Source organism: Pteropus medius, unplaced genomic scaffold, assembly GCF_902729225.1.
Source record: "Pteropus medius unplaced genomic scaffold, Ma_sr-lr_union100, whole genome shotgun sequence".
Lineage (NCBI taxonomy): Eukaryota > Metazoa > Chordata > Mammalia > Chiroptera > Pteropodidae > Pteropus > Pteropus medius.
In genome coordinates this window covers 11,197,876-11,223,801 of record NW_024342473.1, presented here as the reverse complement: position 1 = coordinate 11,223,801, position 25,926 = coordinate 11,197,876, and the positions used below count along the sequence as shown (strand labels likewise).

The 25,926-nt window shown below is 35.3% G+C and overlaps 1 protein-coding gene and 1 pseudogene across 11 annotated transcripts in view; both read left to right on the top strand.

The window, feature by feature from the left end:
- MAP2K5 (mitogen-activated protein kinase kinase 5) overlaps window positions 1–25,926 on the top strand; it is a 235,931-nt gene that overhangs the window by 34,262 nt on the left and 175,743 nt on the right. For all 11 annotated transcript variants that reach the window (XM_039865210.1, XM_039865221.1, XM_039865213.1 and 8 more), the window contains exons 5-8: window positions 3,554–3,594; window positions 4,563–4,630; window positions 12,336–12,384; window positions 19,210–19,274. In XM_039865210.1, the coding sequence (XP_039721144.1) occupies window positions 3,554–3,594; window positions 4,563–4,630; window positions 12,336–12,384; window positions 19,210–19,274 (223 nt within the window). The remainder of the gene's footprint in view (window positions 1–3,553; window positions 3,595–4,562; window positions 4,631–12,335; window positions 12,385–19,209; window positions 19,275–25,926) is intronic.
- LOC120604647 (uncharacterized) lies at window positions 9,425–9,540 on the top strand (annotated as a pseudogene).

The following is a 25,926-nucleotide window of genomic DNA, read 5'->3' as shown; positions in this document are numbered from 1 at the left end:
AATATCTGATTTACTAGAGTAAATTAAACTAACTAGATTGTTGTTTTTGAAGTACATACTTACATTCGCTTAAAGAACTCTTTGGGGGTCCACATGATTTCTAAACCAAGGCAAATGAATGACTTTAATTTTGGATATTTATAAATTGTGGCTCATGATGGTAGCCAAAGTTGCTGTTGAAAAGGAAGCTTTCAGCTAGTACAGAAGCTAAGGTTTACCGAGGGGTTTTAGGAGAGAAATTTTGGTGGAATGTTTGGTGCTTGACTTTTTGGAGTAGCATTTTCTAAATAAATGGGAATTTAATTGTTGTCTCCAAAAAATATAATCTGATGAGGGTAAGTCTTGCTAAATTATCTGGTCAGATAATTTGCTTTTTCCTTTTTAGGTCTGGCACTACTAGCCTTATAGCAGATATGATTGTTCAGTTGTATATAAACATTCCCTCAAATTTTGAATAATGGAGAAAAAGAACAGTTTAATTATATAAACCATTAAGTCTTTCACCCATTATACCTTTTCCCTCTTGGAATCCATGTTTTCTAACTGATGGAACAGATACAGAAATTCTCTAAGAGAATTCAGAGACCTCTTTTAGAAATAATTTAATTGAAATAATTAAAAGTTAAACTTAGCTTCGTTAACTGGTACTGTACAAATAATCATGGTATGAGTTTTCCAATTAAATGTTATAGACTTTTATTACCTGTAACTCTCTGAAGTTTGAATGGCTCAATTAACTAGTAGACTCTTATTTGCACTGATAAAGTCTCCAAAGGTAACTGACTCGGCTCAGTCACCCCATGAGAAGATCTGGGTTCAAGGGTAATGTAGGCAGTGGAATCAGGAGTACCTAGTACATTATTAATAACTTTTAAAAGGGCTAAGTAAATAAAATCGGGCCATTTGAAAGAAGTGTGTATCTGAAAGAAAGATTATGATTTATTCAATTCTATTGCACTTGAAGACTAAAAACTAAAACAGAAAAAAACAAGAACAAATGTTGCTATTTCTGTGTATTAGGCTAGTTGCAAGGATGCAGATTGTTTCTTAATATTTTCAATGAGCGAGGATTTGGTCAAGGATTTGGTCAAGTTTCAAAGTTGTTTCTCCATAAGGAATATTTATTTCCCAGCTAAAAATTTCCATTAATTACTTCTCCACTTGATGACATTATAGCTCTTTTGTAGCAAATCCTAGTATACTATCCTGGAGGATTATATTCCAATACTGTGAGCCTTTGCGTGTGCATTTTTTAATGTAATATTTACTTCTCATTCAAAATCCTTTCAAGTTTTGTTTGTTTTATTTTGTAGTCCCCGTAGTCTTACTGTCCATACCCATTGTGCGCCCTCCCATGGTAATAACTATTTTTAGATATCTGCTCTGTTAGGTACTAATATTGCTTTAAATATTATCATTTATAATTCTCCCAATCGTTTTACCTACTAGGTATTGTTGCTTTCATGGTATAGATGAGAATATTGAGGTTCAGAAAGGTTAGATAATTTTTTAGTGTCACACAGCTTATAAGTGGTTGATTTACCGTTCGAGTAAGAATTTTTTTTAAATTATAATTTGCTTAAAATAAAAGGGTATATAAATTAAAATATTATTGGAGTGTGCATGGGATAGTTTGGAGGGATTGGTAGGAGTATGGAGAAGAATACGAAGTAGGGAGAAAATACTTAGAAGAATAAGTGAAATGTGTCACATGTAGCATAGAACCTACTAGGCTCCAATAAATTATTAAATAAAGTTCTTCCAAGCCAAATTTAAAGTTTTTAAAAGTTTTTAAAAACTACCCCTATAGTTTTTTTTTTTGCATCTATTAAACCCCTTTTTAGTTTTTGTAGTCTTGCTTTTTGCTTATATGTCTTCATATGTAGGTGAGTGAAATTATGCTAAATTGTACGATTAGAATATAGATATATTGGATATATTAACTGAGTCTACCTAGTTGGTTAGAGGCTCTCAGACATAGATTCTGTGGTCAGGCCCCATGTTAAAAAGAATCTCTGGACTGAACAAGTGAGAAAGACAGGAGAAAACTATTCTGTTCTAATATCAGATATTCTCATTCCAAGTAGGACAATTGATTGGAAGGTGACTCTCAGCTCATGGCTAAGTCCTCTGTGTTGTTAAAAGCTATGTTAAATGTTAATACATATGAAAATTTACTAGCTTTATTATAACTTCTAACTCCATAATTTTAGGAAATATGAGGTTAGTAGGTTTTTTTGAATACTGTGTAGATTTTCAGTCATAAAGGTTTGAGAAGCCAATTGAGGAATGACACAGATGTTAAGAGATAAGAGTTGATGCCAGTCTTTAATTCCTTGATTAGCTACTTTCTTATTAAATGAAGTTTATGAATGCACTGGGTACTTAGGTAGAAATACTCTGAAATATCTTAGGAAGTATTAATGGTCCCTCAGGGACCAGGCATCAAATGTATGTGACTGTTGTTTTGTTCAAAAAGTTAATTTTCATTTTAAGGAAAGAAGATTTGGAGTCTTAATTTTAATGTATTTTAGAAAAACAAATAAAAATCCTTTATTATGGTTTAGATATATTTTCTAAGAAAAAACATAATATATCTGAATATACTTGAAATATACAAAATTAAAGCAACTGATGTGTTTTGTAATTATGACTCACATCTTTCTGTTATTAAACAGCTCAATTTCTTGTTGTCAGAAACAGAGGAAAAATACATGTACATCTGAGAGAGAAGCAAAAAAAAAAAAAAATCAAATTTGTCTCTCTCCAAACAATCAATCACAATTGACAGCCCCTTAACATATAATATGTAGGGCACTGTAGTTTTCAGATGGAAACAGCCTATAACATTGTCAGGAAGCTTTTGTATTTTTAACATTTGATGGAGAAGCATTTACTGAATTGGAAAAATACTAACCTCTAACTCAGGATGGTGTCAAGAAATTAATATTATTTTTTCTGGCACTGGTTTATCTTTAGACTTAAATATTAGCAGATGGCAAGATTTGCAAGAAATGTAATAAAATTAGTGATATTTCTGTATTTTAATAAATTTGACTGCTTATTGCTGTGCACTGGTACTATTCAGACTTAAATATTCCTTCTTAGATTCTAACAATCTTTTTTGGCATTAAAAAACCTTTCTCCCACTCCTCCCACCCCCCACCCCCACCTCCCCTAAAAATCTAGCTATTTTCAAAGTAGTTTAAGTGACAACAGATACACAATGTAATAGAGTGAGGAAAGATTGCAGAAATTTGAATTATGAGAGGAATCTAATCATTTTAGCTCAGTTAACTTGATTTTTATGTTTTAAGCAGAAATTGGAATTTATATGAGGTGGTGTCAGAAAGCTCTTTGCATTTATAAATGCTCACTCCTGCAAGTTAAAAACCCTGGTTCATAATTCCCACTTTGGGTCTTGGGAGCCACTTTTCAATCATTTCTCTCTGCTAATTTTGGTGTCACCCTCATTTCTTTTTAAACGATTCATTTTGAGCAAATTTGTAAATGGCCCTGATGTGTTCTACAATTTAGTCAATTACTGTTTCAGCCTGCAAGCCTCCTGGGGAACGGAACATACATGGCCTGAAGGTACGAATTTCAATAATTGTTTCAGTAAAGTTAGATGGATTTGTAATGCTGTGTTCCACTTATTGAAATGTCAAATAAAACTGCACTTTCTCAAGCTCTGACAAGCGATCCTTTTTTTTTTTTTTTTTTTTTTTGCTTTTTTTAAAAATGGTAGGTAGAGGGGATTAATCTGTAGTATTTGCTAAATATGTGTATATATTTGGATACAGGGTTTTGGTGCCGTTTATTTATTTGGAATTGTTTTGTTGGTCCGATTTTTCAGGATGATCATGGGTAGTGGTCTCCACAAAGATTTATTTGAGTGAAAATATAGACTTCATTTCAGTGATTAATTAAGCACATAAGCATATTGTATACAGAGTACCTGCCTCTTCTTTTGACATATTTATGCTAGAAACATATATCTATTTAATGTCTTTTCATTGTTCTATTTTGATTTCTGCATGTCTGCTTAAGGCTTTACATTTGAAAGAAAAGCTGGGTATTGTATTAGATTCAAACATTTTAATAATTAGTTGGACCTCATTTTTCAGTGAATAAGAAACATTCTGCAATATTCTCAGTTTTAGAGCTGGAAGGATATGACAACTTGAGGTTCACTGCTGACCCCTGGGTGTATTCTTAATGTACTTTTTTGAACATATCATTTTTGTATATGAAACAAAACAACAGTGAATGGAATTTTTCTCTAAAATAGAATTGGGTTCTAGACAATGAATGAAAAATTTCCCCTATTTATCTCTCCCTTTTTTCAGCACTGTTTAAGTATTTGAATAATGACAGTAACAGAATATTATATAATATACAGGTTGTATAGCTCTGTAACCTATATACTGAATAGACTCCAACCATGAGTCTAACAACAAACTAATTAACCTTCATAGTGAAATGGAAATTTGTGGCAAATTATAGGTTAATTAGAACTGTGTCCTCAGAACACAAGACTGATCAAGATTCTTTATTTATAGGTGAATACCCGGGCTGGACCCTCTCAACACAGCAGCCCAGCAGTCTCGGATTCACTTTCAAGCAGTAGGTGAGAGCAAGTGAAGTGTGCCCATAAGCATAATTATCTACAAAGTTGGGGGTGGAGAAGAGGTGTGTGGGATGACACCTCTTTTCTATAAAACCAAAAAAAGTGTATGTGGCTAAGAAGAAATTTGACCAGTTAGGTAACCCTAGCTATTTATCGACTAAAGAAAAAAGACCTTATAGAGAAAGATGAAATTTGACATGTTAAAGTATTAATTTTAGTTTGTGGAATTGTTTTCCTTTCGTCTCCAAATTATACAGAAAATTCAGTGCCTTTGATTATTTAATGCCGTAATGACCTGGTTTGTAAATTGTTTGATGCTTAAGCTAATAGAATTCTAGGTCATCTTGGTTATACATTCAGTTATTCAGCTAGTAAACATCATATTACTGTACATGCGTACCTTGGAGATATTGCAGGTTCAGTTCCAGACCCCCACAATAAAGTAAATATCACAATAAAGTGAGCCACACAAATTTTTTGGTTCCCCCGTACATATAAAAGTTATGTTTACACTATACGGTAGTTGCTTAAGTGTGCAATAGTATTATGTCAAAAAAAGGTACATACCTTGATTAAAAAATATTTTATTGCTAAAAAATACTAACCATCATCTGAACCTTAAGCAAGTCATAATCTTTTTGCTAATGGAGTCTTGCCGCCTGATCAGGGTGGTAGTTGCTGAAGGTTGGGATGACTGGCAATTTTAAAAAATAAGACAACAATGAAGTTTGCTGCATCGATTGACTCTTCCTCTCATGAATAAATTCTCTGTAGCATGCAATGCTGCTTGACAGCATTTTACTCACAGTAAAACTTTCAAAGTTAGAGGCAATCCTCTCAAACTCTGCTTCTGCTTTATCAACTAAGTTTATGTAATATTCTAAATCCTGTGTTGTAATTTCAACAGTATTCACTCACATTATCTTCACCAGGAGTAGATTCCATCTCAAGAAACTACTCCCTTTGCTCGTCCATAAGAAACAACTCCTCATCTGTTGAAATTTTGTCATGCAGCAATTCAGTCACTTCTTCAGGCTCAAGTTCTAATTCTAGTTCTAATTCTCTTACTGTTTCCATCACATCTGCAGTTACTTCCTCCGCTGAAGTCTTGAACCCCTAAAAATTACCCATAAGGTTTGGATTCAACTTCTTCAAAACTTCTGTTAATGTTGGTATTTTGATCTCTTCCCATAAACATGATAATGATGAATTCTTTCCGGAAGGTTTTCAATTTACTTTGCCCAAATCCATCAGAGGGATCAGTATCTTTGGCAGCTATAGCCTTATAAAATGTATTTCTTAAGTAATAAGACTTGAAAGTCGAAATTTCTCCTTGATCTATGGGCTGCAGAAAGGTTGTTGTGTTAGCAGGCATGAAAACAACATTAATCTCATTGTACATCTTCATCAGAGCTCTTGGGTGACCAGGCTCATTGTCAATGAGCAGTAATATTTGGAAAGAAATCTTTTGTTCTGAGTAATAGGTCTCAACAGTGGGCTTTAAGTATTCAGTAAACCATACTGTAAATAGATGTGCTGTCCCTCAGGCTTTGTTGTTCCATTTATGGAGCACAGGCAAAGTAGATTTAGCATAATTCTTAAGGGCACTAGGATTTTTGGAGTGATAAATGAACACTGTTAAAGTCACGAACTGCATTAGCCCCTAACAAGAGAGTCAGCCTATCCTTCAAAGCTTTAAAGCCAGTCATTGACTCCTCCTCTCTAGCTATCTCTTGAAAACTTGTAGGGTTATTAATTGGTCTAAATTCAACATTATTGTATGTCAGGGAATAGGGAGACTGGGGGAGAGGGAGAGAAGTGGGAATGACTAGTTAATGGAGCAGTCAGAACACATAGCATTTATTGATTAGGTTTGCTGTCTTACATGGGCATCATTTGTGGCACCCCAAAACAGTTCCAAAAGTAACACAAAGATCACTGATTACAGATCACTATAACAAATACAGTAGTAAAGAAAAGGTTTGAAATATTCTGAGAATTAACAAAATGTGACACAGAGACACTTAGTGAGCAAATACTGTTGAAAAAAATGACACCAATAGATTTGATCAAGTCAGGGTTGCCACAAACTTCACTTTGTGAAAAACAGAGTATCTGCCAAATGCAATAAAGCAAAGCACAATAAAACAAAGTATGCCTGTAGTTGAAGGTGACCCTGTGAAGGTGATCATTCTGCATGTATGTATTCATATTAGTGACTGAAAAGCCAACGTGATATCAGAAAACCCTTCCATTCTGTGCCCAGGTTTATTTGGCTTTAGGACTGTAGCCAATATTTGCACAGCTCTTTATCAACTGAGATGTAGTTTAGGTTTCTACTTTCCCTTTCATACCTCTCCTTCTCCTCTTAACCCTGAGTCTTGGCTCTTTTGCCAGAGGATTTTACTATAAAAATCTCTACTTCTTACTCTTTATTCTCCCATCTCCTCCCCAAAAGTCACTTCCTTGATTGCTTTATAATAGTGTCGGTATATCTACCCACCAGCTTTCCTGTTATGAACACATTACTCTAAAAGTGTGTCTTCTTCTTAAACAATTTATTCTGCCTTAAGATACAGCCTGATTATTCACCAGTGTATCTTCTGTCTTGTGGTCACGAGAGGTACACGTCTTTTAGTTCTCATCCAAGGGCTTGGCCCTGCCAGGCAATGCTTTGTAGCTTCTCTCTTCCTGCTCATTGGACCTGTGAGCCATGGCTCAACTGAGTGGAGGCATGGAGACTGAAGGTCACTTGTTACTCTCAGTTCAAAGAAGGCTGGGCATTTAGTTATTACTACTTCCAAAAAAGATGTTGTTCAGACAGACTGACCATGAGCCTTGAGGAAAAACAAGGACTTTCCCTGGCGTTTTAGGTCAAATTTTATCATAGTATAAAAAGAGAATAGAATTGAAAAAGATGATAAGACAGAAAAGAAGCAGGATATCCTTTCAGTTCTCTCAGATTTGGTTTTAACAACATGAATGAATTAACTTGGGTTTAAAAAAATTAATTATACTCACAGAGTGTTATAAAATCTTAGGACTAGACAGAGACTATCTGATTTAGTGGTCCTCAGCCTTTTGTTACAGCATCTGTTCTTAGTGTGTGACAGCCTCCCAGATAATAATGGTGGTTTGCTCCAGTAGTGATTTCTGTTATGAGAGGAATACAATTTGAAAAAGTCCTACAGATAATTTCAATATGCTACCCTGGGTTGGCCATGTTCTGTGCCCCATATTGATATCTAATCAAAAGTATTTATTGAGTGCCTCCTATTCATTAGGTGCTGTGCTACGCACTAGGAATACAATATGGTCCCTGTCCTTTGGAGCACACAGATTAAAAAAAACAACAACAACAAATGTAAAAGTAATTATATTTTATAGTTAGTGTTATAAAGGAAATAAGCATATTACGAAGAGAGAGCACACTAGGCAGGAATGTTTAGATTTAGACTGGGTGCTTAAGGAAGACTCTTTGGGGGAGAGTGACATTCCATCTAGGCCTGAAGGATGAGAAGGATCCAGCTACATCAAGAGTCAGAGAAAGGCATTTCAGAGGGAGGGGGAGCATATGTGAAGGCCCTGGTGTGGAGAAGGAGCTCAGCATACTTGTAAGTAGACCAGTTTGGCTGGAGCACAGGGAGGGGTGCTGAGTTGGGGGAAGGTATGGAGAGAGGGGAGGAGAGTGATATGAGAAAAGGAGATGTACAGGAGTCAGATCATGCAGGGCCTTGTGTCTGAATTTTTCTCTCAGTGTATTGGCAAGCCATTAGATGACTTTGAGCAGGCAAGTGCCAGGGCCAATTCTGTGTTTATAAAAGGTTCGGCCTCTGGTGTGGAGAAAGAAGCAGAAGCACTAATCTAACCATGCTCTCTTTAGATGCTTGACATCCCCACTCCTTGCCAAACGACCATCCTTGCTCTCCCTGAACATCTCTGTGGCAGGAATGCACTTTATTGGTTAAGGCAGCCCCTTCCATTTTCATGTAGCTAAATATTAGTTCTTTTTCGCGAGCTGAGATTTGTCTCCCTTTAGCACCTGCTCATGAAGATTTGGTTTAACCCTCAGAGCAGGGCTGTTCTCTCTTCTAATTGTCTTCCCTCCAAACATACTCCTTCTCCTACATTTCCTGTCTCAGTAAATTCCCCCATATCCACCCAGTTGCTTACTCCAGATGACCAGCCAGTCATCCTACCCTAACTCCTGGGCCTTCCTCAGCTATATATCCAGTCAGTGCCTACATTTGTAGGTTCTGCCTTCTGAATCACTCTCAAGTCTATCTACTTCCCAGCACCCCTGTTAATGCAAAGGTCATTCAAGCTCTAGATCACTGCCACAGTCTCCTAATTGTTTCCTCCTTCCAGTCTTGCCCCACTGCAGTCTCTCCTCCATACTGCAACCAGCGTGATCGTCCCATCATTCCCCCTTTACTCCCCAGACAGAGTGTACCCTCCATAGCAGGTAAGCAATGGTCTTTCACTTGTGGGTCCTCTGCCCACTCCAGGCCCCTGGTCTGTCACTCCACCCCTTCCTGCCTGACCTTCAGGGTCTGCTGATGAACACGTGGTACTCTTAATGGATCACATTTCCTTTTACTACTGGGCCTTCGCATCTGCTGCTGCCTCTTTCCTGCTTTCCTCCTCTTTTAATCTCTTCTGCATTTAGTCTGGCTGATCTTTGAGGAACAAAGCTATTATCTTTTTCTAAACACCACCCCTGTATGTGGTTAGCACGTCTGCTTTACACGCAGAAGGTCCTGGGTTCGCACCCCTGTGGAGCCACAGTCCATGGTCTACGGCCATGCCACCCTCAACAAGCCCGATGTCTGATCTCGGAAGCTAAGCAGGGTCGGGCCTGGTTAGTACTTGGATGGGAGACCACCTAGGAAGTCCAGGTGCTGTAGGCATAAATAATAATAAATAATAAAATAAATAAATAAACCCCACCCCTGATTATTACCTACTTCCCAGTCTACACCAGGTATCCCTTCTATGAATTCTCATAACTCCCCCTGGGCTTGCCTTACTGTAGCAGTTGGTAAGTTTTATTATAATTGTCTCTGTCCCGAGTAGGTTCTGTGCTCTGTGATAGCAGTGACTGTAGTATATATATTGCTGAATTTCCAATTCCCAGCGTGATGTTTAGTACGTGGGAGATAGTAATACTTGAATGAATGAATGAATGAATGAATGAACGAACGAACGAACAAATTTACATTCCCTTTAAGTCTGATCTCTGGATTAAATTCTTTCAATTCACTTAGTTTTTCTGATACGACATTATTTCTAGTCCTCTCACCCTTTTACTCTCCTTTAGATGTCACAATGTTCCTTTTAAAGTGTCATACCCAGGTTATAATTGTATCATTTAAATTTTTTAAATGTTTTAAAAGAGATTTTTTGATAGCTCAAGTCACTATAACCATGCAGGTAAATCAAATATTGAGTAAACTGGGGCACAAAGAAAATGCCAGGATATGTAGATATATTTTTTTCACCAGACCAAGTTGGTAGTCAGATATTGGCATAATGAATCAGCTTTTTTCTGTTACTCCAAGCATTGCCTTAGGTGGATGACCATTTATTAAACTGAGTTTACTAATCCACATAGTGTTCCTAGACCGTAATTACTGAATTTGAGTCCTACTGCCAAGGCAAGACCTTTTCAAAACATCTTGGCTTTCTCTTTCTGTAAAATTAGGATAATTAAATTTTCCATCTCTCTTCCTCTGGTGTTAGAAGATTGATGAAGCCGTATTAAGAAATCACGTTTCGTTTCTTGGATGAAAGGTGTTTTGTAAATGCAATGAATCAAAATGTTATTATTTCAAGTTGTATGACATAATGGAATATCTGTGGAGAAACATCGCCTGGGCATTGTTTGGTAATTTCTGTTTTTATAATAATTGCAACTATTCAATTGGGAGTCATCTATGGCAATAGAAGGATCTAAATGTTTCTAAGGGAAAAAAAAAGTATGTGTGTATGTTGAGAGAGAGAGACTGACTTTCAGCAAGGTCTGTACCTTAGTTTCCTTTATAAATTAGGAATAACTATACCACCACAGGGTGTAGTTATTTTGAGGATTAAATCAAGCTAATAAGTAATAGCATTTAGCACAGTGCTTGGCACATGGTCATTACTCAGTAAATGGTAGCTGCTATTACTATTTTTTTAACTGGACTGATTTTGAGCAGTTGTTTATTTTTTGGTATATTATAACATTGTGAGTTCTAGCTTTAGCCCCATTCTACAAAATTCTTAACTGCCACTTTAGTCCATGAATTCTTAGACTTGGGAGGACATGATTAAAGTTTAGAACCCTTGGTTTTATAAAATCTGGGGAAATTAAAGACTAAGGCTCAGTGGTCTGTATTTGGCCTAAGTGGAAGTTTAAGAAGTATTTAGAAAAAAGAGTAATTATAACTTAGAGTGATGATTGTGATCAAACTTACAGTCTGAGATTTTTTCAAATGTAACTTATTAAAGGTACCAAATAAATGTGTGTGTGTGTGTGTATTACTACCATGTAGTAACAACCAGAACAATGATTACCATTTATCGAACACTTGGCACATGCCAAGGCACTTAACTAGGTTTAAGGGTGGGAAGGTAATGGAATATGTAGATAGGTAAGATGTGATCTGTGTTCTCAGGAAGCTTCTGATTCTGGGGAAGGGTGTGGTGGCATGAAAGACATCTACACAGATGACTAACACAGGGAGGAGAGTTAATTTGGTGGATGTAAAGGGTCAGAATAAAGAATAGAATTAACAAGCTTTAAATTTCAAATCAGAACATTGATAGGAGGAGGTACTATTTTATATGCCACTCTACTAACTGGTTGGTTATATACAGATATAACTCATTTTAAAGCTAGAAGGACTTCAGTGCAACCCTTGGCCACTAAGCTCACGTACATAAATGTTTACATAATCATGTGTTCAGAAAATAACATTTTCATATTCCTTAAATAACTCTGGGTCTCATACCTACAGGAAAGGAAAGAAAAGGCAGCTGAAATTTATTTAACACTTACTATGTGCAAGACATATAGTAGCCCTACAGAAAAACAAGGACCTTATAATATTTAATTTTCTTGGTTACTCTACAAAGTTATTTCCCACATTTTATAGAAAGAGAATAATTGAAATTCAGAGAGGATAAGTAACTTGCCCTAGAGCACACAGCTAGTGAATACCAGCATTTATTTCTACTATACATTTGCTTCCTAGGAAGCTGAATTGTAACTCAACTACAGTAAGAGGTCAGGATTTAAACCATTTTATCTTTTGAAGTTCTGTAATCTTTGTTTGCTGTGAACGTTCTAAGAGTGTATCGTTAAGTACTTTGTATTTAGCAGATGAAGAGTCCACATAAAATAGCCACTGAAAGGCCACCCAAAGGCAGCAGAACTAATAGCTCCCCAAAAAGTCACTAAAGTAATCAATACAATAATCTAGCTTCATTTTGACTATAGGCTTCATTATCGTTTAAAGTACTAATGGGTTTTAGTCTCTTTATTAATACCTTTGCCATTTGGCCAGTTACTTTTGAAAAAATATTATACAGGGAGAAGGGCATAGAATGTGTGTAGTCCATATCTATACCTAAAACAAAGGTGTATTTTGGTCTAGAATTTTCGATGGTGTTCAAAGTTGTCAGTGATCTTGCCATTAAAAATTATGTTTTCCCTTTTCAGCTTAAAGAAGTCTTCTGCTGAACTGAAAAAAATATTAGCCAATGGCCAGGTAGGTGTCTACATATTAATGTTTTCAGATAGTAGTAACTTATTACTGTCTAGTTTTTGTATCCATAAACTTAATAAGCAGATAAAGAGTCTGTGCATGTCTTCTTGTCATAAATGAATTACATGGCTTAATTTGATTGGCAGAACAATTTGCAGCACGTTTTTCAAACTGTGCTAATGGGTTTCACTCCCAGCAGATTGAAGTACCATGTACACACCCTGCTGCCATCTCAGTTTAAAAAAACTTAATCAGTTCTGAACAAGTGTGTCAACCCATAGGTTGTCGAAATGGCCCTATATCCTGAGGTGACTATTTCTTTCATTATCTTTGGTGAGGGGGAAAAAAAAAACTTACTTTCTCACCTTAGCACGTTCTTTTGTACTGAAACTAACACTTTCTTTTCAGGGAGAACGTAACAGCAGCTCTCTGGCATTTAAAATTCTTGGGTTTTAGGAGCCCTGATTTTCCTGGTTGCCTAGCCATCTAAAAGCTGCATGACCTAATCTAGCCACAGAGAGGGACAAACGGGCCTGCAGGCCAGTTATTTCTCACTAATTTTGATTCAAGTAAATGGACACATCTGAAATAGTATATAGTGCTTTTAAACATACACTGGTAAATTAAGCTACCTACAGGGTCCTCGATTCTTCAATAGCAACATAAATGTGTTTTAATGTTTGTTATAGAGGAAGCCCTTTGATAGCCTTGGAGGCAGGCGCCTGTCCATTGCGATTAAGGCTGCCTATTAGGCTCTATTGACTGAGACATCTGTGTCACTGCAAATAAAAGACTCTTATTGATTTTCTTAACTGCTGTTCACTTCCCGTCCATGTTTCGAAGGCTGAAATCTTAATTATCTCAGATGCTTATTCAGTGCCTTCACATGCTGACCTCTCCAAGCCTCGTTGGCATTTCATGAATCAAGTACTTGTAGTGGAGCATGTCAGGAAGACAAAGCTGGGTCCTCATGCTTGTCCTTTAATATCACCTGTAACTTTGTGGCTTAATAAATGTGTATGCCTTAAAACGGTACCTCTATGGTGGTACTTCTGGAAGCCTTACTTATTTAGTGTACAATCCCTTGCATACAGTTAGAAAAAAGTTGATCTGGTTCTGACATCTAATTGTCATCCAGAGTATGTGAATTCTAGTCTTTAAAAATATATACAGCCAAAGAGAATTTGTTGTTATATATATAATCTTGATGGTCTCAATTTTAGATCATGTTTATCTAATACTTTTAACTTTAAGCAGCCAAGGTTTGTTTAGATTGAGGTCCACACATATGTCCCTCTAGTGCCCTGTATATCTTCAGAACCATTATGAAACAAAACCTGACTAAAAGCAGCAATATTAGGCCTAGGATATTTATGTTCAGTATCTAGTTGTAATTTATGTATGAGTCACTTGCGTTCTTCAGCTGGAAAATATATTTCAAAATTGACATAAATTAAGAAGCTTTAACTACATTTGTTCAATCCAGGCAATGGAAAATAACCTGTCTTAGATTCATCTTTCAAAAATGAAAAACGGTTTATTTCTACTGCAAAAATAAACATTCTGAAATGTTCCTAATGTTTTGACAATAAACCTAGTACCATAAATATCTTAGCAGCCTCAGTTATAAGGTTCTCTGTGGTGGAAGATTGTCATAGCAATGGTTTTTGACACTTAAAGATTGTTTATTGTTTTCCCTTGGGAATGTGATAACCCCACATTATAACAATATGGCATTTTCTTTCTCTTAAAGATAGCCTTTTTTATATTTATTTTCATTCATAAACAAACCAACCACCTTTGGAAGTCTTCAAAATTCTTCCTTCTACTAATTCCTCAATTGCTTGGTGTTATAGAGTAACTAAAGAGTGAGGGAGATTGCATTGCAGTGAGGTAATGTGCTCAGTTGTGGCATCAATAAATTTCTGGGCTGAATACTGACACCACTTGATATGGAAGATGTAAGTCACATTTAACGATACTTTTAACACTTGAACGTAGTTTTTTATTTTAGTGGTTTATGCTCTCAAGCATTAATAATGATTTGCCTTTCCACTAGCCTCCACTTAGATTTAATAAGGAATTCATATTAATCATTAAAAGAAAGGGACATGATTCTTCAAGATAATCAAATATTGACAGGTTAGAAATAGCTTTCTGCCTGGGTTCATTGATATAGGTTATGTGATATAAATATTTATTTCTTTTCTGTCACTCAGAGTAAATGCCACCAATTGATTCAGCATTGATATAATGTCAACAGTTCATAAGAAACATTTGACTGGCTTGTGTTTTCCGATTAGTCTCTGCTCTATAAAGTGGGATTTACTAAATCTCTCCAATTGTCTGCTCATAGAGTGTGACTGCTTTCTGAAACCATTATTGCTTCGATTTGTAAAGCAAAGGTCTAGTGATAGGAATAGTTTCTGTCAGACCTTTACATATAAAATAAGGATTAATTGAGCATTTTTATTTTAATGATTTATAAACGATAGGTACTGATTCTTCTTAACATAGGCAGATAATAAAGAATGTTTTTTCTGCTGATCCATAATTGAATTCCATTTCATTTTTCCCATTAATTTCATTAATATTATATTAAATCAAGCACTTTTTAAAAAATTTAACATTTAGTCTTCGGAATAGAGACATTGTTTTTCTGTTATTGCTTTATGATGGAGGATTCTTTTCTATCTTAAAAGAATTATAAGGTTTTTGGCATGTTTTATTTATAACTATAAATCAGTAACACTGATATGTTTTCTGGGTCTGTTTTTTCTCAATTCAGTTTTAGAGTGCGGTATCATCTGTTTAACATTGGCCCTTGATTTGAAACTGATTAAAAATGGTCCACTGGGTCAATTTATAGGATTTAAAGACTACACAGTTATTCCAAGGATGTGTAACTTCGACCTTTGCATCTCTAAAGATGTTTCTCCTTTTTTTGTATTTTAGATTTTGTAGGAGATTCTGTGACAGTGTTTTCTTCAAAATAAATCAAGTATAAATGTCCTGAGAAGTCACAGATCTGGAACTAATTCTGATCCTGCTGCATGTTTGGCTAGTATTTTGAGAACTTCAAATGCCTTTAGAAAACTTTTTTGTATTTAGGGAAAAAAAGGAAGAAGAAAAATAGATATTCTCCTGTAAAATTAGCTTTAAAGACTGTATTATCACCAGTATATAAAACTCTTAGATTCTTACGATTCATCTTAGATCCCATATGAAGATTGAAACATAAATGAGACTGTGCATGTAAGTGCAGACTACACGACACCCTCCTCTACCCTCACAAACACAACCTTTCTGCCCTGGGTTGTCGTGTGTACATTTCTTTTATGGCCCCTGCCTCTCAGTAGGAGCAGAGCCCAGTGCCAGTCATTTCTCCCAGATCATTTGCTGTCTTGGCAGTTGACACATAATTGTAACTCTCATGGCTTTTTCTTTCTCCACCCTCTCATCTGTTGTCTTGCCTTTTGTTTGCTTTTTTTTTTTTTTTAGTCCAAACGAGGAACTTAAGTTATATTTAAAATTTATTTTGGTGTCTTTATTGAATAAAAACTTTTTCACCTCTTTTCTATAGAAAGAGCAATAGAATTTTAAAAATAATTCTCTTCTTAAAAACCAATACCATAGCTCATGAAATTGCTTTTCAGTTTCAAGTGCCCTTCAGTTGATTATTTTCCTTTCCTTAATGTGGGCCGGTAACCATGGATGGAGAAGATGCCTCTTCATACGTACACGTGAGGTCAGGTGCTGAGATAAATAGCATCGAGTAGAGTATACTGCAAGACTGAGTTCTAGCCTTGACTAGTTGTTATTGACTAGTTATGTGACCTAAATGAATTGGGCTAAATGCTTAAAATGTTGTGACTTTTAAGATACCTGATTCTAACTATAATATTTAAATGTTGTACTCTGTGGCTTTCAAACCTCACTTTCGTATCATAATGAGTACTTTCCCTGTGCTTCATTTTGAAAAGTTGAATTAATATGCTTATCTAAACTAAAAAGGCAAAAATGTTATTGTTGATCCTCTTACTGATTTTTTTCGTAGTTGAGATCAACTAAAGTTACACATTTTGATCAGAGATATGAAATTCTGAAAATTTTGTTTTTAATCAATTCATGAGATTGGCTCTAATAATTTTCCTATGTAAAACTTTTTTTACCTGAATAATATTTATATACCACATAAAGATGAGAAAATTCAAATAAGAAAAAGAATCTGAATTTGTAATCATAAAAATTTCTCAATAAGCTTATATGCTAAGCAAGGGTCTATAAAACTTTAAAACACCATAGAAACACTTTAACCATCTTTTAATGGATACTGTCTTTTTAAGTGACATGGTTCTAGAACTTATTCTTCAAAACCATTTTTATCTTTATGAGACACTTACAGTCTTCTTTATCATCTGAGGGATTCCAAATTTCTGTTCTTGAATCTGTTTGTATAGTGCTTAGTGTGTATACAGTCGCTCTCACATGCATAGGCGCTCACATGCGTGCACACGCACGCGCGCACACACACACATACACACACAACATTTCTTATCTTCTGACTGTTTAGTATGCCCATCACGCCTGCTTAGGTTGAAGTGCTGGGGATGCTGGGTGGCTGGCTGCTCCACTTCTCTTTTCAACCTAGTGAGTAGTAGAGGTAAAAAGACTATGATGTTGGAATTAGAATGGTTAAAGCTACTTGGAGACATGCCATACTTAGCCCTTTACCTTCTTTTCCTCCAACAAAATGCCACAAAATCAAGGCCTATCCAAAGCCCTAGGTCTGTCCCAGTGTATTATTGGAATGTATACTATCAATACGTCTTGGTGTGTATATCTTTCTAAGAGGAAACTTCTAGTCCTGTTACTTTGAAGGCCCTGACGGAGTGGTGGTGGTAAAGGGGATTTGACTACAGATTGCGCCCCTCCAGGGCCCAGCTCCAATATACCCTATAGCGACTTCCTGCTTACCCTTAAATCTCAATGCCACTAATTTGTGGACTTGAGTGAAATATCTCTCTTCTAGAAATTTACTTCAAGCCATGATGAGGGTACAGCTTGTTAGGCAAGTTAACCGTACAAATTAGGTTGTTAAAGTTATGTTTAGACTATCTAAAGAAGTGTTTTAAAGGAATTAGCCTATTTGTACCTGCCACTAGATACCGCTATTTACGTATGTATCCTTCATACCCATCCATCAAAGTAAACCCAATAACAACTCTGCCAGTTTAGCATCTCAAGTTACTTTATGTGCTCCTTTTTTTTTCATGCTGTCTTTAAATTTATCATTTGGTCCAGAATAATGAGGTTTTCTTTTCTTCATACCACATATTTTATATAGGTTAAAATATGAGGTTTTTTTTTTTCCTGTATTAGTAATGTAAAGGGAAATAGTTGCCAGTTTTTCTGACTTGTCTCTCATTTCTCCACTGACCGTAAATATAGTAATTAGCTAATTGCACATTGCATCAATCAGGTTGTACTACAGTTACGTTGTGTGCGAAATTGGCCTTTACACATTAATCTGTCAATACTCTTTTAGAGACTGGCAAAACAGCTTCGAAAGGAAGCTGTTTCTGTTACTTGCACTGTACTAATTATCACAGCTCTCTGAAGCTTCAGCTTCAGAAATGTGTAGAAGAAAATATTTCCCTTGATAAATGAAGGCTTGCTTTATTCAATTGGTAGAAGTTTAGAGTAGAGCAAAATACTTAAAGCTTTACTATAATGGTCTGAAAGCAAACTATTTTTTTCCAGGTGATATTGAATTAAAAACTTCATCCATTTTCTGTGCATGCAAGGCAGTGCAATTCCCTGGAAATTGATTTTTTTTCAGGGCTTAGTATGGCTTTTCCCAAGCTTTAGCTATATGGAAAAATAGCACCTTTATTGAAGCCACTTAGTGAACAAAGTTGGCAGTTAATTTTTAAGCAGCTGGACCAGTGTGTAGAAAATTACTGAGTGTATCAAATATAGTCTGACTAGTCTTAAAGTCATTTGATAAATAATTATTTAGGGAGTTCTTTAAAACTCTAAAACATTATTTTGTGGGCACTAAAATCGATACTATTTACGATACAAATGAGACTAGTATTTGTAGTATAATAGTTTTACAAAACCTGGGAAAATGTATATACTGTTTTATATATTAAATTATAAAAATGACTACAAGAATTACACAATTATATGTTTTCCCTTTATGTATTATAATATTTGACTATATGTGAATTTTAAAGTGCATTGATTTGGCACTTTTCCATGAACATAATACGATTTCTACCCAGTTATTGCTGTGTACTAATTCATCATTTCCAAAGAAAAGGTATATTTACTCTAGGAAAATCATTAAAATTATTCAGTTTGTTTAGTGTTAATTATAGGGTCACCTAAGGAGGTTTCAGGGGCTGATTTATTTACAGACCGTGAATTAGATTGTGTGTGTGTGTGTGTGTTCCCAAGTTTGACTTTGGTTATATGCAGTCCTATTTGGCATTGGTTATATGTAGTGCTAGAAACTGTGTTCTTATTGGTATCTCTGACCTGACCCTTTTGAGCTATGTTATATCATTCCATTTTGACACCTTTTATCAAACTTTAATGAAATGACCCAGGCAAACAAATTGTCATTAAACTTTCCATCACTTTGTCCCTTGGTATCGTCTTTTATAAATTGGACAGCAAATGTTGTATTGATCTTCTCATTCTTGCAGCTGAACTTGAAATGACCCAGACTGCTTGTTGTTTATGGCCCAGAGTTGCTTTTCCTTGACATTTCCATCCACAGCATGACACCCTTTTTGTTTTTCTTTCTTTCTTGTGGAGATGAATGAACAAGACATACGGTATCGAGACACTCTTGGTCATGGCAACGGAGGTACAGTCTACAAGTGAGTAGTCAATTTTGTTTAAACTTTCTATTCACTTTTGCCACATGTGGGTATCCCTGTTCTCCATGGCAAAGATTTTTAAATGACTGTCAACGCTTAGATTTTATTTCTACATTTGACAAAATTCTGCTAGGCATCTTATTTTCTCAGGAATTGCTTGGAAAAGTACATTTATATAGCCTTTTTAATATTTCTGAGTATGCACTTCTCCTGGGCGAGCCATTAATAGTCCACCATTGGCAAGGGTACCTTTAACAGGCCTGAAGTTTAATGCATTTTTTTTTTCCTTTGCTCTTTAACACCATGATTTTTTTTTTAACTTTCTAGCACCCTGTGCTAGTCCCCTGCCTGTTTACAGCTATGCCCAGTGGAGACAAACCGTATAAATACATTGCTTTGCCTATTGTCGATACTATAAGTTATTAAAATGACTTCTTTTTGTTGTATTTCCTTCTCTCCTCACCCTGCTCCCCTGAGAGAATTTCTGCACATTGATGAATATGTTAAGTTATAAAATTCCCCCAAATTCCAATTGCAGTGATCTTACCCTAAAGGAGTGTTCATTTTCATATTAAAAAATGCTAACTATAAAAAATAGTTCTCTCGACAGGAAAGTCTTTCTCATGCAGTAGTGCAAAGTTTAAACTACATAATGTAATATCTGGTACTTAATAGTCTGCAATGGTGTATGAAAAATATTCCACTAGGAATTAAAAAATCCATACTCTGTAAGAAAGCCCTGAGGGAGTAATAAAGCTTTCCTCCAGAGAGCTGTTTTCCATACATACGCTAACCCTGCATCACAGTATGATTGTGTTTTTACCTTAGATATTTTAACATTGATATTAATATATATTTTCAAAGTTGTAAAATAATTTATTTTACTAATGTTACTAATGTTCTTAGAATTTTAAGTTCTAACTAACCACATAAATACAGATAAAAATTGCCCTGTTGCCCTATGATCATGAAGGGTCACATTTTAAAACCCCAGAACAACTTCCATGTCTCGTTGCAGCCTTGGCATAGAATTAGATTTCTCGGGGTTAGAAGCTCCTTCAAAGCTATCTACTCTAGCCCCCTAGTCCACAGCTTCAATCCTCTCAGCAGGCAGAGCCAGGGTGCGACTCCTTTCTCCTTTAAAAACTTGTGTTTACACATTGGAATAGTTGATCTGAGTGTTAAGTGCTTCTACTCTGATAATTGAGAGAATTAAGTAATGACATATTTCTTACATAATCCTTGGGTCTTGCCCTTAAAATGTTTGATGACTTGTATGTCTAATGAGTTTGAGGCTACTATTGGCCTTCCCTGGAGCATGCTAGCATTCCTTCCCGTGCAGCTCCCAGTACTACATAAATAGCATCTCTTCATTTTAGTCTTCTCCTTATTCTTACCTGACTTGAATTTTTACCCTCTTCTGAAGGTTCTTGGGTTCAGGTACCCTTAGAAAGGAAAGAAGAAGGAACATGTACACTCCGATTTGCTTCTCTTGAGTTCCTTGGAGGAGCAGTTTTCAAAGCCTCAGCCTTTCTTCTTAATGCTTTTATACTGATAGCCAGATATAATAATATGGGAAAGATTTCTAGCAACTCTGAATTCTTTTTATTGGCTTCAAATGGAATCCAAAAACATTTCTTTGGACTGCTAATCCATTTCTTATTTGTGCTGTTTTACCAAATGTGTAACTCTCAAGCATGTTTATATTTTTTAATCCTGGTTTATTCTAGAAGGGGGAAAATATAGACCACCAAATCCCAGCAGATAATTTTTATTAGAAATAATATCCTAGATGTTAAAATTTTAATCTATTATTTTAAAATGTAGGTTTGTTAAAGGAAGGGGGGAATACAGGGAAATGGAAGTAACATGCCCATCCTGCAAGGAAAAATTACAACAAAATTACGTTAGTATTTTTAAAAATATTTTAATTATGATAAAATATATATAACATAAAATTTACTCTCTCAATCATTTTAAGTCTACAATTTAGTGTTACTAAGTATATTCACATTGTTGTGCAACCATCAACAACATTCATCTCCATAACTCTTTTCATCTTGCAAACCTGAATGAATCCCTGTACCCATTAAATAATAATTCCCCATTTGCCTGGTTAATGTTTTTAGCAAGAAGCATGGCTAGAACTTCTTTTCTTAGAGCCGCAGTATCTAAGGGAATATCCCACATGTTCTTAGCACAAGTTCTTTAATTTGCTGGAATGCTGCAGTGACGTTACAGCTTATCCTAAAAATTAACTGCCATCGCTTAGGCTCAGTGAACATGTTATAAGATGTAATGCATGCACTTTCATCATTGCTCCACTTCCCAAAGTGCACATTGCTCCAAAAAAATTAATTTGGGCAGGATGCATGTTTTTGACTGTGGTTGTTTATGGAAGGTGAGTGGCAGTATCATGATCATTTTAGTATTTTATATAGTATATTTCTTTAAAAAGAATACATTGCCTTTATCTTATACCTAGGTAATTCTTAAGGGGAGACGACATGAAGATACCAAATTGCATGACAACTTGTCATTGATCACTGGCTTTCATTTCCACCTGGGCTTCAGTATATAACATTCTTATGACCCTGGCTTTTAGTTCATTAGAGACATGGCATGATCAGCAAGAAATTAAAGTCTACTCTACTGAAGACTCCGTAAAACTAAGTATTTGATGTGTTATGATTGACTTTCTCTGATACTAGGTTTATCTTAATGGTGTTGACTATAAAAATTTTGATTTTTCAAACAAAATGATTATACTGCAGGCTATGCTACATAAACTAGGTGAAGAAAATTCACTCATTGGTAACAAAATTGCCTAATGAGACTATTTAATTTTTTTCTTATAAATATAATAAAGCTAATAAATGCAAAGCAAAAGTTTAATATTTCAGTCTTATTTGCTCCACTTAATGGGATGTTGCGATTTTCAAGGGATAAACTATAATATATATTATTTAATAGTTGATCACATTGTCATCCCTTAACTCTAGATGTTCTTCCTGATTATGCAGTATGAAATTCTGGGCCGAGACATTAAAACCAAATGTAGATTCTGTGTGTAGTCTCCTGCTGAGCTATTCTCTGTATTATGATAGTGATCTAGACAGATAATTTTAAGTTAGTATTTCTTGGATTACTGATTTGGATGAAATGGATCATAAAAGAAATACCTTAGACTAAAGCTTAGGAGGAAGAATAATTTAGGAAAAGGAAATGTATGCATTTTCATTATTGCTCCATTTCCCAAAGTGCACATTGCTCCAAAAAAATTAATTTGGGAAAGATACATGTTCTGTTCTCTCTGAGAGATTCACAATGCGTTTCAAAACCTTTGAGAAAGTAGAGAAACAGTATGTGTTGCAGGTAAGTGTAGGGGTGGCTCTGAGTTTGAATCCTGTATCTGATACTAACTAGCTGTGTGACCTTGGGAGAGTTATATAATGTCTTCTGCCTCAGTTTCCACATGTGTAAAATGGGAATAATAATATCTGTCTCATAAAGTTGTTGTGAGGTTGAACAAGATGTTCCATAGAAGCGGCTTACCACTGTGACTGACACTAAATGTTAGCTACTGATAATGGTAGTACAGATACATTAACTCAAGCCCTGTGCTTCCTATGCTTATTTGGCCATCGGATTCTTTTGTTTGTTTGTTTGTGTTTAGATACACCTGTAAATATCTTGCAGAATTGGAATCGTATTGAATTAACTTTGAGAAATTCTACATTATAATATGATCTACAGTATACATCTGTTTCCTTCTATCCTTTGGTTTTCTCATGAATACAATATATTATTAGATCTTACATATTATCTCATGCAATGATTTTTTTAAAGCTTCAAAGTATCTTTTGTCATAGTTTATTTTGTAATTGCTGGTATAACGTTAAATCCATTTTACCACTGGAGAAAGCTAGGGCTCACAGTTCTGTGGCCATTTAGTGGCAAAGCCAGAACTTTTCACAGCACCTCTTCCTTTCACTGTGTGTTTTTCCCCAGGAAGTGCTGTTTCTTAAGGTCAAGCAGAGTCCCTTGGTTTTCTTGTATTTTCTGGTGTACCCAGCACAGTCCTAGGATAGAATAGATGCATTATACATGTTGGCTGAAATGAGGATGAGGCAAGTGGAGGTTTTTCTTTTTTTCAGGCAGCTTTTAATAGGGCTCTTTAATTGGGTCCTTCTCAAATCCAGCTAGTTTTAGAGTCTGTGTAATTTAGAGGCTGCATAATTGTTTTAGCATATTAACCTAGAAGAATAGGAATCTCTAAACTAAGGGTATATATTTGAATGATTAATTTCTTTCAAACGTTAAAACTTTGAGTGCTTAGCATCCATTAACCCAACAGACTAGTTACTGTCCTCTTTTCTTGGATAGTATGTCACACTGAAATGAAGGTAATTAATAGCCCCGGTTACATTGGAAACATTCTCATACTGAAGGCCAGTCACTCAGGTTCTTTGTTTCTTCCTCACAGTTTGATGGAGTCACTTGAGCTGTGGGCTAACTTCATTACCAAAGATGAAGTAATATTTAACTCTTTAGACTTAAGTCATGTTAAGTCAGTTAGCTAACAAGCCCTTAAGGATCATCTTTTACATTATTTTTTTCTTAATACAAATTATTCAAGCTAAAACAAGTTGTCAGTTTTTTGGCCATGTATTCTAGTTTCTAGGTATTTGAAAATAGTAGTGAATTTTCTACCTCTAGCTGCTTCCTACAGTACAGTAAGGGTCTAATTTGGATTTGGGGTAGAATTTTCACAGTGATGTAATCGGTAGCATATATGCTGCCTTCATGGTGCTTTGAAAATTGGATATATACCATTATTTATGAATTAATTTGACCATATCTGGAGACAACAAGAAGAGGGAAGAGGTATAATTCTCAAAAGGTGTTGATCTCTCCAGTTTTATGTTTTCTTACCTATTTTGTGGTTATTTGTTGGGCAGTAGGGTGAGGATGGTCCTTGGAGATGGTAACTGAGGTCACATGAACAGTTAAGTTATATTCAGCCCTTGTGATATGGCTGTACAGGCTGACTAAAACATTGCATTTGTGTTTTGGAACCGGAATTATATCAGCTCATTATAGTTATGATTTATTTCATGAAAATTAGAAGCTTTGGTGGTCAGTTATATAAAATGAGAAAGTACATAAACTGGCTAATTAAAATACTGTTTAGTAAATAAAATATTTCAAATCATGGAATTCCTGAGGAAAAAACAAAATAAAGAATCCTTGATGAAAATATTGGAACGCACACAGCACCCAGAGAGCTCTTACTTCTTTCACCAGCTGACATGAAGGTGCCAAACCTGAACAGCAGTAGGTCTGACCCCAACTTCTCTCCTAACTGCATCAGAAGCCCATTCTTTTATATGTTTTCCTTAAAGTGCATCTTGTAAATTAAGAGTAGTTTTTAAATGGTTTTGATATTGACCCAGGAGTAGGACGATGGTTTGATTTATTTTAACTTTAAATTTCTAATCAAATGTAGAGCCTTTTCCTTGTAGCCAAGATCATATTTTTAACAAGCAAACAAGACATGATCTTAATGCAAAATTAAATACTTGTATATGGCTGGATTGCATTATAGTATGTGAAAAGCAAGGATATTAATATTTTCAGAAAAATCAATAAGTATTTGTCAAATAAAATTAATTATGTATGTTTCCTCCTCTTTCAGCATTCACCGTTATAGGTTTGTTTCAAACAATAATGTGTATTGTATTGATTAGAATCTAAAGAATGAACCTGAGCTTGTGGTTCTCTATACCTTTCCCACCTTTGCTTCCCCCCTCCACGTTCCTGTAACTTCACACATGCTCATATCCATTATGGCAATGATGGATTATTGGCATCCAACCAACATGACAGAATGTCACAGGTCGCTGAGCAGAGATTTTCAGACCCTGTTTCCACCCGAATTAACTATTATTGAAATAGTTTATTGAGATTGAAGTATTGATCATTTTCTGCTAACCTTGGCTTAAGGGAAGGAAAAGGAGGTGGGGTGTTTCTGAAAGATACTAAATTTTATTTTTAAAAATCTCATTTATTTAGCCTTTTCCTATTCTATTTTATAGCCTCTATTGTTTTATTGCTTGGAAAAGTGTATCTTGACTTTATTTTTATGACAGTATAATTATACTTCAGAAATGCACTTGATTACTATGGGTAACAAAATTGTTCTAGTATATTGGTTTGGCCAGTATTGCTATACAAACAACTTTTCAGTCAATTGAGTCTAGTAAAAATCAATACATTATGGTAATATTTCAAGTAAGAATTTGCTGAATCTAAGTATTTCAACACCATCTCCTTTCAGGGAAAAATAGTTTTAAAGTGGCAAGACTTCTTTCAAATGTTTTATTTTATTAAAAATACTTTATATATAAAGAAATTTAAAGTCTGCAGCAGAAGTGGTTGTGAGCAGATAAACATTAGCACGCTTCTGTTTTTAAAGGGTAGAAGAGATCTAGTTTTCTTTTGAAATCTGTTCTCTGGCTGTATTAGGAGGGTATAATATCTGGGTTTGACTTCATCTCACTGTTTGCCACTTTTGGATTCAAAAGTGTCTGATTCTGGGCATTGAGTTTACAGAGAAATGTGGATAGTTCAGAGACAGTCACCCAGAGGA